The sequence below is a fragment of the Vombatus ursinus genome, unplaced genomic scaffold (genome assembly GCF_900497805.2).
Source record: "Vombatus ursinus unplaced genomic scaffold, bare-nosed wombat genome assembly UNPS02006874.1, whole genome shotgun sequence".
Classification (NCBI taxonomy): Eukaryota; Metazoa; Chordata; class Mammalia; order Diprotodontia; family Vombatidae; genus Vombatus; species Vombatus ursinus.
Genome location: NW_020946652.1, coordinates 8,768,125 through 8,780,185, shown reverse-complemented (window position 1 = coordinate 8,780,185; position 12,061 = coordinate 8,768,125). Strand labels below are relative to the sequence as shown.

The 12,061-nt window shown below is 49.0% G+C and overlaps 1 protein-coding gene across 1 annotated transcript in view; it reads left to right on the top strand.

The window, feature by feature from the left end:
- Nucleotides 1-112: 112 nt before the first annotated feature.
- Nucleotides 113-12,061, top strand: part of ITGAE (integrin subunit alpha E) — a 52,630-nt gene continuing 40,681 nt past the window's right edge. The window contains exon 1 of the mRNA XM_027848821.1: nucleotides 113-249. Within this exon, the coding sequence (XP_027704622.1) occupies nucleotides 216-249 (34 nt within the window). The 5' untranslated portion in view covers nucleotides 113-215. The remainder of the gene's footprint in view (nucleotides 250-12,061) is intronic.

The following is a 12,061-nucleotide window of genomic DNA, read 5'->3' as shown; positions in this document are numbered from 1 at the left end:
AGGCCAGAAAGGCCTGAAATGAAGAGCCAGGAAGTTCACACACACACACACACACACACACACCCGCCCCCAGGGGTTGTGGGTTCCTCTGTATATAAATGTGAATGTGTTCTTGTGGGAGTTTGCACAGTCCCAGGGAAGCTGAAGGGGGCCACACCTGCTGCCGGGGACCCTGCACCAGCTCCCCCGGCTCACCTTCCGCTCCAGCTCCCGACATGAGACTGCTCCAGGCTCTCCTCTGCCTGACAGGTAAGCAAACCTGACCCTTGTCCCCAGCTGCCTCAGCTGTTTCTGAGCTGGCCGTCTTGGGCTTGCCCAGCCCCTCAGGGGGCCCTCGGGCCCTCTGGCCAACTGGCCCTTACCTCCTCCTGGGTCAAAGAGTAAGAACAAAATGCTTCTGGAACCCTGGCTTCTTGACCTGGGCTCTGTAGGGAGATCCCAAGAAGTCCAGAAACTTAGATGGGAAGCGTCGACCTGAAAGGTGGTTAAAGAGACAACAAACTGAGTGTTAAGTAAATTTATATTGTTTTACTCCCTTAAGTTAGCAGCATGTAGCTCACATGTTACATGGAGGCAGAGCTTTAACTCTGACTGAATCAAGCAGTTTTTGGAGGACTTAGGATGTCTGTGTTACTCAGTTTATGGTCTCCATATGTTTAACCAGGGCATGAGAAAAGAAATTTAAAGAAGATAGGCAAATGTCAGATCCAGGATATCTGTGTTTCCTTTACCACCATCCAGATAGGGTCTGTCTGGGTTAAAGGCGCCTCAGTGGTCACAAACATAAGAATGCTCTTGGTCAGCTTTAGCTCTTGACACAGGAAGGGGCATTCTCAGTTCACTCAGGAAGAAAAGATCAATTCAGGTTTTTGGCCCTTATTGGGGCTCAATTGATCTTAAATGGTTATCAGAAGCAAATCTATTTCACTGTGACTGGCTTCCTTTGTGTTTTATGTATTTTATTGGGTGCCTTCACAGAAGCCCATCCCCAGGTGGCTGCTGGACCCTCTGATCCACAAGGAGCCCAGAGCCCCAGCTCTTTGGGGTTTGGACTTCAGAAGACAGGAAAATCTCATAGCAGGGGGGCTGTCCATTGTCCCAGGCTTCTGTGAGGTCAGGGGCATGCTCTGTCTCTGGCCTGCCCCACCTCTGGGCCAGTGCCAGGCATCTGTTCAAGCTCCTGCTAAGCGGTTAGCTCCTAAGGGTCCTGGAAATGCCCCCTGCCTCCTGCTTCAGCATCCTCCATCATGTCATCCTGGGGGGGAGCTGAGGGGCACCTCCCTAGAGACTGTGTGGATCAGAAAAATCAAGGCTCTACAATGAAATGGGGATGTCCTATCCCTTCTCTTCTGCACCCAGAACTCCCCAAAAGTGCGTGGGGAGCCACTTTCTGTCTGAGATGGAGTGGGAAGGAGAAGCAGGGGGCCTAGACAAAGGAAACTCTTTCAAGGGCAGTGGAGGTGTGGGGGCTCACTCTCACAGCCGTAGCATTTGAAGCAGTAGGCATGCCCAAAGCCTGTGTGGTTCTTGAAGTCAGCGGAGTGAGAAGGAAAGGGCCAGGAGGGCCAGGAGGAACTGTCCCACCCAAACTACCGATCTGTGGGCCAGCTGCACCAGCCCCTGGAAATGGGCAGCTGAAGGCCCCCTGCACTGACCCCGGGCCAGCCCCTGGGCATGGGCAGCTGAAGGCCCCCTGCACTGGCCCTGGGCTCTGCCTTCAGGGGACTCAAGGAGGAGGGAGGTGCCAGCCAGGTGGCTTCAGGTCTGGGCAGACCCCTCCAGGCTCAGGCCTGGACACCTCCATTTAAGAGGGCCATTGTTTCTTGAGACAGCAGCTGGGCTGAGTGGGGACTGACTGGTGACATCAGGATGGTTGAGGCGAGTTCAGTCAAGAGAAGGTCAGGAAAAAGCTGATTCTCCTGCCTTTGGAGGACAGTTAGCCTTGGGGAGTTTGAGCCCCTAGGGCAGAGTCAGGAGCCCCATGAGATGTCAGCCAGGGCTGGCGGTCAGGCCCACCTTCCCTAAGAGGCTTAGCTGCTCTTGGAGGAGGTCGACTAGTCCTGGCCCCCACCCTCCTCTGTGCGCCTCCAGAAAAATGCTGGATAAACTCTGCTCCAGTAGGTCCCTGGCGCATCAGGGACGAAGCCGAGGCCACAAAGGCCACTCTTTTTTCACCAACCGCTGGGCCACGCCTAGTGATAGAAAGAAAAGCCAAGACCAAACAATGTGCCCTGTACCCAAGGAGCTCCCAGCCCAGTGGAGGAGACAGCAAGGGAACAGCTGTTTAGAGACCAGCTCCGGGCAGGATGCACTGGGGGCAGTCCCAGAGGGAAGGCAGCCAGAAGGAGGCCTGGGGAAGGCTTCCTGGAAAAGGTGGCATTTTAGCTGAGAAGCTAAAGGAAGCCAGGAGCAGGGGATGAGAAGGAAGGGCGTGCCAGGCACGGGGGCAGCCAGAGAAAATGCCCAGAGACAAGAGAGGGAAGGGCTTGGCTGAGGAACAGGCTGGAAAGCAGGGAGGGGAAAAGAGAACGAGTCTGTGAAGGGATTTGATCTTTGCTCCCCGAGGCAATAAATAGGGAGGAGCCGGAATGGGGTGAGTAGGGGGTGATGGATGATCCCTGAGCTTTGGGAAGATCAGGCAGCGTCTGAGTTGGGGAGGGACTGGAGGGGGGAGATCTGAAGCTGGCAGACCCCTCCCCCAGCAGCCATGCAATGGTCCAGGGGTGAGGGGAGGAGGGTCTGCACCAGGGTGGGGGCAGGGCCAGAGGAGAGGACGGGCCATTGACTTCTGATTACATGTGGAGGGTGAGAGAAGGCTGGGTGCCTGGGAGGATGGGGGTGATGCCCTTTCTAGTAATGGTGAAGGTGGGGAGGGGAGGGCTTTGGGGAAGTGATAATGGGCTCGACTTTGGAACTACATGCCAAAATGTCTACAGCACAGCCATTTCAAGTTATCTAAAAAGAGAAGGAGAAGGAGAATTGCGGGGGGGGGGGGGGGCGGGGAGAGGAAGAAGAGAGAGAAGAAAGGAGGAGAGAGTCCTAAAAACTAAGAGAGAAGACTGTTAAGGAGAGAGTGATGCGCCTCTGGAGGACCCCTCCCAGCTTGGAGGTGCTGCGATTCTGGGGACATTTGGGTACCAATTCCAGAGGAGAGCTCATGTGGGGCTGGCTCTGGCGCCACCCAGCGGAGGAGGCGGGCCGTTCTCCTCAGTGAAATGCCGCGTGGGTGCCAGTGGTGCCCAGGGCTCCTCCCTTCGCTGGCAGAGAGTGAGGGGCAGCCCTCCCTCCCTCCATCCACCAAGAGCTGCGCCCCTAGCCAGGTCTGGGTGGGCAGCATGGATGTAGAATGGCGTCCCGTCTGGTGGCAGCTGAAACCCAGAACGGAGGCTGCAAGTTGCCAGGAGCCCAGTACCCTCAATACACGTGATGGATGCTGTCTCGGAGCGTGCTCCAGACAGGGTTGCCAGGAAGAGTGTGATTTTGTTATCGGTTTGGGAGACCCCAGGACAGGGCTCGTGGGGGATCAGGAAAGAGTCCTCCCCATCCCCCTAAAGCCCCACCTCCTCAGAGCACACCTGGGGCCCCGGGAGGCTCCAGCCTGGCCTTCCTTCCCCGGGCGTCGCCTCCCTGGATCTCCAAGAGGCTTTCTACGTGGGGGAGGTGGCAGGATGAGCAGGAAGTCCCAGGACATGCCCAGGCTACAGGCATGCCTCTGGGGCTCTGGCCGGCTGCAGATGAGCCTGCTCGATGCCTGTGGGGCAGGGGGCCAGAGATGCCAGGCCGGTACTCTGCCTGACAAAACCTCTAACCTGGTCAGGAGGCAACCACCTGGCCCCCATCTGAGAGTGAGCCTGTGGGCAGGGGCAGCCCTGAGCTCCTCCAGTCTGTGGTGGCCAGAGAAGGTGGCACAGCAGTGACTCAGCCTGGGGAACCCACTGTCCAGCGGAGGAGGCCAGCCTCCTGAGCTGGCCGGTGGGGAGCTCAGCACCCTCCGGAGCCAGCTGAGGAAGGAGGGAGACCTGGGTGGTCAGAGAAGCCCGAGAGGGTGCGTCCACCTCCGACTTGCTATGTGCCCTTGGCCAAGGCCCTGCCTTTCTTCCTAGGTCACTAGGTGGGCCTCCGCCCTGTAAGATGGACCCTAAGGCCCCTCCTAGACCCGCATGAACTGGGACTCGCAGGAGGGAGAGGATGGCTGGCTGGCCACGGCGGCCACCTGCCCTGGGACCAGAGGGGTCACCACACTGCCCAGCATTCCGAGAGGGGCCCCGGGGGGAAGAGAGGGGCTAGCAGTCAGGCCTCACTTGCTGGGCTCTTTGCTAGCAGCCCCCAGGTCTAAAAGAAAGGCAAATATGGTCGTGCCCATTCTCAAGGAGCCAGGAAGTGTAGAGTCACAGAAATAAAGATGGAAGCTGCATCATTTGGCCCCCCCAACAACCCTGGGAGGTAAGTTCTGTGCTTATCCCCATTTGACATATGGACAAACTGAGGCAGAACGAGATTGAGCAACTTGCCCAGGGTCACACAGTCACCAGGTGTCTATGGCTGGATTTGAACTCACACTCCAAGCCAGCACTGGTGTCCCTGTGACTGACCTTCCTGGGAGCTTTCAGACTTACACAGCGCTTTCCTCACAATCCTCTGAGATGTGGAGGTCTAGGGTAATCAGCCCCATTTTACAGGTGAGGAAACCGAGGCCTTGAGAGAGAAGGCAATTTACTCGTGGCCGCCCAGCCAAGAAGTGTCAGATGCAGGATTTGAACTCACTACGGTGTTCTGTCTGCCCTGCTGCCTCTCAAGGGCACACTCTGACATGCTCGGTACAGCTGGCCTTCATGAGGTCTCCCCACAGGTCACTGACAAGCTGCCAAACCTTTCTGGTCACTAGGTGAGGTCCTCCCCATTGCAGGAGCCTCTGTGACACTGGTATGATGTCGTGTGGAACTGTGAGACAGCCCCGCTTGGGGGGCGGAAGCTGCGGCTGGGGGGTGTCAGTATGACAGAGCAGGGCCCGTGTGGTTGGGGTGATAGCTGGAACTGCAGTCAGCCGGCAGCTCCTGTGGTCACAGATGAGACGTGTGAGCAGCCAGGGAGGGAGAGCTGACAGTCTGCCTGTCGCCCTGCGTCCTCCTCTGGGGGCCTTGCTTACTGTCAGTCTAGCCCTGTCCACAGCCTCAGGAAATGGTGAGATTGTGGGCGGCTGCCAGAGAGAAAGCCAGGGCTCAGGGGCTGCCGCCTCCCACAGGTGGGTTGAACTAGGGACTGTTTCGGCCCATCCTCAGCCAGGCCCTGCCCAAGCCTCCATTGAGATGCCTCAGCCCTCCTCCCAAGAGATGACTCTGAGATCCCGTTCTCGGGGTAACTTCCCCCTCGGGTTCTGGCACCATGTGGCTGCCCCAGGGTACCTTGGCCGTGGAAGTGAGGTTGAACAGTCCCCTTCTGTCCCCAGAGCTGTCCCAGAACTTGGGAGACACTGCCCCTTGTCAGGGCCACCCACGTGCTGGGGCTGAGGAGACAAGACCCAAAGTGGGATAGACCCAGCTCTGCTGATGGGGAGCCTATGCTGATGCCTCCAGACATCAGGGAAGCGGGGGAGGGCTGGAGTCCTCTGGGACCAGCCCCTTGCTTCTTGTGCTGCTCCGCCCTTGGGAACGTCCCGGGTGATGCCGTGACTTGGGTGTGCATGGGATTTGAGTGAGGCAGAGCTGTGCCGAGGGTCAGCCTTGCTCTCTCCTCCAGTCATCAAAGATGCAGCGGGGGACCTTGGCCTTTCTCAGTGAATGCCTTTCCCAAGTCTCAGCTTGTCTGAGGCAGGCCCATCCAATGACTAAGGGCTTGGGGAAGTTGGGACAAAAGACGGTTCGATTTACCATCACAAAATGCCAGTGTGGGAGGGGAAGACCCTGGGAATTTCAGGCCAGACCAGCCTCCACAACGTAAACAATTCTCCACCAAAAATTCAGCCAGCCTAGCTCCGGCTGCCTTTGGTTACAAAGAAAAGGCAGAAATGCAGAGTATGCAAGACAAGCTGCAGACTTTTTGTTTGCTGCCAATTCATTCTTTCAATCACTTTCAATTGAACTGTTCTGCTTCTCCCGACCACCCAACCACAGCTGGTAACATCAGCTTCTTCTCAGCATTTTGAAAGCACTTAATGTGAGCAGCCCCACTTCTTTCCAAGAAAAGGTAAACAGTAAAACCTTGATTAGCCTGAACACTTTGCATGTGGGAGCATTCTGGTTAACTGAAGTTCCCGTTTAAATGAGTCTTCACCAGAAACCCATATGTGCTGTAGCATTAAAAAAAATATAACGACTAACATCTGCCTTGGTCCACTCCCCTGCCGTAGCGGGTCAGGTGTAGTCAGATGTTACTGGGCTTTTCTTTGATTTTCAAGTGCAACAATAGGAAATGCTGGGGGCTGGGGAATTCATCATCTCCATCTCCACTCCGGGGTGCCTTTCAGCTCTGGACCCACCCATGTATGTACCAGGGTCAGCCTGGGGAGTCAGATCAGGCTCTTATTTCTCAGTCTCTGACTTTTTTTTTAATCTCTCTGTGGATTTTTTACATCCACACCCGCAAGCCTTGGGGAAAATGACTTGAAAATGGGGAAAAGATTGTTTGGCTCTTGTCTAGAATCTCTCCAGACTGAGGAATTAGAAAGGTAGTCCTGTGGAAAAATGTAAACCAGATATAGGACAGCTATTTATTTCTTCCACACAAAAGAAAGGCTAAGCACTAAAGATTCACAAGTGTGCATGGCCAAAAAAGCAAGAAGAAGTCACCGCTTATAACTACTGTACTGTCCCAGGATGTTGATACTTAAAGTATCCGACATCAATCTGAATTGGCTGTGCCCTGTCCAAATGAGGCCCTTCAGGCTTGGTCTTGTGGCAAGCCCAATCAGAGGCTGGGGTCGGTCTGGTCTCAATGATCACCTTCTCATTACTAGGGCTTCCTCCCAAAGGAGAATCAGCTGGATCGGAGATCTCGAGCTCCCAGCTTCTCAACCTGCCACGGCTGTAACTGTCAGCCTAGTGTTGCCTTCCAAAAACCTCAGCTCAAGACTGACACCGAGCAAAGGAAGCAGCTGGCTTTTGAGATCCAGCCTCACTCTCACCTCGGCTAAACCAGGTGTGAGCTGGGGGCAGGGGGAGGGGGGAGAGAGAGGCAAGGAGGTAGTGCCTCTCCCCTCACCCCTCCGCATCACTAGGAAAGGTCTCACATGCTTGGAAGAAGGGAAGAGGACAGGACAGATCTTCCTGCTCAGTGGCCAATGAGGGGAGTGTTTCATTGCCTCTGGAAGCAGGCAACATCAGGCCTGTGGTTCAAGCCTGTAGGGTAGGTCTATGGATCCACGTGGAGAAGGTAGAGTCTGGCCCAAGCCAGAAACATGTCTTCCAAGCATTTTGTTTGCTTGTCTTTTCATAGATTTCAGCTTGGCTGCTGAGGATTCCCACAAACATGGGGCAGCCTAATCCTGATAAGGGCTCTGGGTGACACAAGGGATTCAGCCTTAACTTCATTCACTCATCCAACAAACATTTATTAGATTCCTCCTGTTTGCTGGTTCTGTGGATGATCTAAGTTTAGCCAAGATACAAGCCCTCATGGTATAGAAAGTGGACATTGTAATACCTAGATTTTATATGAAACAGTGCGTGGCAAGTGATCAGGTATCAGTTGTCAAATGAAGGCATCAGACCAGGTGGTCTAAAAGGGCCTTCCCTGTAAATGCACTATCTGAGACCCTCACTCCCAGGGCTTCATCACCCCTGGGTGGCTGATCTGTGGACAGAAGAGTGCCAGCTTCCCAAATCAATCACCCAACCAACCAATGAGCATTTATTCAGTGACTCCTACATGTCAGATGCTGTGCTAGCTGTTGGGAGAGACACAGACCAAAAAGAGAAATAAACAGTCCCTATCACCCGGGGGCTTATATTCTGTCAGGGTATAACAGTGTGTACATAGACTGGGTGTCCCAAAAGTCTTAGTGCCATTTTAAAAAACATTATTTATTTTTAGTTTTCAACATTCATTTACATAAGATTTTGAGTTTTAAATTTTCTCCCCTTCCCACTTCTCTCCCCTCTTAGTGCCATTTTAAGCTCTCTCTCTCTCTCTCTCTCTCTCTCTCTCTTTCTCTCTCTCTCTCTCTCTCTCTCTCTCTCTCACTCACACACACACACACACACACACGTCTAATGCAAAACATCAACGCAAGGTGATTAGGGAGGGTCTGCATTTGCATTTGGAAGGCTCAGAAAAGGCTCCACGTAGAAGCTAGTGCTTGACATGAGTCTTGGAGGAAGAGATGATTCCATTGGCTTTCCAGGGCAGCTAGGCAGGCTCCTGGACAGTGTGGAGAAAGGCAAAGGACAGTGTCCTTGGGGACATTGGCAGGGATGCTTCTGGGAGAGACAGGGAGAGCAGGCTGCTGCATAACCCAGCTAAGATGCAAAGCCTTGCTCATCTCCAGTAAGTGGGCTGGACTCAGTCTCAGGAGTGGGAAAAGCCCTGTGGGGTGCATCATATTCAGGAGGGCTCTCTATTGGGGGATGCCTGCTAGGATTCATGAGGTGGACCCCTCAGGCAAGCCCTGGGACCTGGCACTAAAGGTCCACCATAGCTGGTCTAGGAAATGATGGTATCAGAAGTCGTTGAATGACTGAGCCTAAAGAATGGTCATCAATAGGTCAATGGGCATTTAAGGTCATCATATCTTAGATTTGGTGCCAGAAGTGACCCTCGAGACCATCTTATTGAACCAGTGGCTTCATCTTAACCATTGAGAAAACTGAAGCCTGGATTTACCCAAAATGAGGAAGAGTCAGGATTTGAACCCAGATCCAAATGCTGGGCTCTGTTTCCTCATCTGACAAAGGTTTAAGCCAAGTGCAAAGTGCTGTGACTCTGCTGGTGGAGGCTGGCTAGGTGGACTTAACCTCCATAAGCACATGGGAATCACAAAAAATTATTGAGGGAGCATCAGGTCTGAACTAAATGAAGGAAGAGGCAGCCAGGCCTCCTTTGGAGTATGGAGCCCCTGTTAAGGGAAGGATGTTGATAAGGGTGTGAGAGGAGGGGCCTGGTCAGCCAAAGGATTTGGACATAGTTAGCCTGGGGCAGAAACCCGAGAGAAGGCTCCAGAGGACATAGTCACTGTCTGATGTGGGGTGTGTGTGTGTGTGTGTGTGTGTGTGTGCACACTCATATATGGCACGAACCAGAGCAGCCATGGGGGGCAGGGGGGAAAGTGCAAAGGGGAAGGTGGATTTCATGTCAGGAAAACCTTCCTCTTAGAAGGGGGACGGATTAGAAGGGAGTCAGTGGTCAGAAGTAAATTAGGCATCTGAGGAGAGACAGGGTAAGAAGGTAAATGGTGAGGAAAAATCGGATGGAGGGAAATACCCAACTCGTAATTATAACTTTGAATGTGAATGGGATGAACTCACTCATAACATGGAAATGGATAGCAGAATGAATCAAACCCAGAATCTGACAGTACACTTGTTTATAAGAAACATAATTTAAAATGAGAGGTGTGCATGGAGGAAAAATAAAGGGCTGGAGAGGAATTTATTACGCTTCAGCCAATGCCAAAAAAAAAAAAAAAAAGGCAAGGGTAGCAGTCATGATCTCAAAGGTCAAGCTGAAATAGATTAATTAAAAGAGATAAACAGGGGAACTACATTGTGATCAAAGGTACCATAGAAAAGGAAATAATATCAATACTAAACCTATATGCACCCAATGATACAGCATCCAATTTTTTTTTTTTGGTGTGGCAATTGGGGTTAAGTGACTTGCCCAGGGTCACACAGCTAGGAAGTGTCAAGTGTCTGAGGTCAGATTTGAACTCAGGTCCTCCTGACTCCAAAGCCAGAGCTCTATCTACTGCACCACTTAGCTGCCCCTACACCATTTAGCTGCTCCAAGCATCCAAATTTTTAAAGGAAACCTGGATGAATTACAGATGGAAAAAGATAGCAAAACTATAATAGTGGGGGACTTCAATCTTACCCTCTCAGAACTAGATAAATCTAAAAAAAAAAATAAGAAAGCCATCAAGGAAAAATATGGAATCTTAGATAAGCTAGATGTGATAGATGTCTGAAGAGAACTGAATGGGAAAAGAAGAGTATACCCTTTTCTCAGTGGTACATGGTATCTTTATGAAAATTGACCATATATTAGGGCATAAAACCCTTATAGTTTAATGCAGAAAAGCAGAAATATTAAATACATCTTCAGATCACAAGGCAATAAAAATTATATTTAATGAGGGACCATGGAAACTCAGATTAAAAATTAATTGGAGACCAAACAACCTAATTGTAAATAATGAATGTGTTAAAGAACAATAAATAATTTTATTGAGGAGAAAGACAATAATGAGACAACAGACAGAAACTTATGGGATGCAGCAAAAGCAGCAGTCAGAGAAAATTGTATATTTCTAAATGTTTTCATCTGTAAAACAGAGAAAGAGCAGATCTATGAATTGAGTATGCAATTAAAAAAAAAGCTAGAAAAAGAACAAGTTAAAAGTCTCCAATTAAACACCAAATTGAAAATCCCAAAAATTAAAGGGGAGATTAAATTGAACATAAGAAAATCATTGAATTAATAAATAAAATTAGGATCTTGTTTTATAGGGGAAAAAACCCAACCAAATAGATAGCCTGTTGGTTAATATGACTAGAAAAGAGAAAGAGAAGAAAACCAGATCACTAGTATCAAAAATGGAAAGGGTGAATACACCACTACTAAAAATGAAATCAAAGAATTTATTAGGAACTTTTTGCCCAATTATATGCCAATAAATTTGACAATTTAAGTGAAATGGAAGAATACTTACAAAAATATAAACTGCCTAGATTAGCAGAAAAGGAAATAGGATATCTAAATAAACCTATTTTAGACAAAGAAATTGAACAGACCATAAATGAGCTTCCTAAGAAAAAAGCAAAAGATAGATTTACAAGCAAATTCTACCAAAAATTTAAAGATCAACTAATTCCAATATTAGATAAATTATTTGGAATAGTAGGCAAAGAAGGAATCCTACTAAACTTCTTTTATGAAACAAATATGGTGCTGATACCTAGACCAGGAAGAGCAAAAACAGAGAAAGAAAATTCTAGACCAATTTCACTAATGAATATAGATGTAAAAATCCTAAATAAAACGCTAGCTAGGAGACTACAACAATATGTCATAGAGATTATACATTGTGACCAAGTGGGATTTATATCAGAAATGCAGGGATGGTTTAACATGAGGAAGACCATTAACATAATTGATTATATCAATAACAAAAGTAACAAAAATCATATGAGTATATCACTAAATGCAGAAAAAGCTTTTGACAAAAATGCTATCAAAAATGCTTGAAAGCATAGGTATAAATGGATTTTTCCTTAAAATGATAAGAAGCACCCACCAAAAACAAGCAAGCATTATTTGTAGTGGGGACAAACTAGGAGTCTTCCCAATAACATCAGAAGTGAAACAAGGATGCCCATTATCACCAATGTTATTCAATACTTTTTTAGAAATGCTAGCAATAGCAATAAGAGAAGAAAAAGAAATTGAGGGAATCAGAATGGAGAATGAAGTAATAAAACTATCTCCTTTTGCAGAAGAAATGATGATATACTTGGAAAATCCTAGAGATTCAACTAAAAAGTTAGTTGAAACTATTAATAATGTTAGCAAAGTAGCAGGATATAAAATAAACCCACACAAATTATCAGTATTTCTATAGATCACCAACAAAATCCTACATGAAGAGATAGCAAGAGATACCCCTTCTAAAATAATCATAGACAGCATAAACTATCTGAGAGTATACCTGCCAAGACAAACCCAGAAACTACATGAACATAGTTATAAAAACACTTTTTATACAAATCATATTTAAATAATTGGAGAAATATTAATTGTTCATGGGTGGGCAGAACCAATAATAATAATAATGACAATTCTACTTTAATCTTCTTATTCAATGCCATCTCAATTAAATTGCCAAAAATTATTTTATTGACCTAGAAAA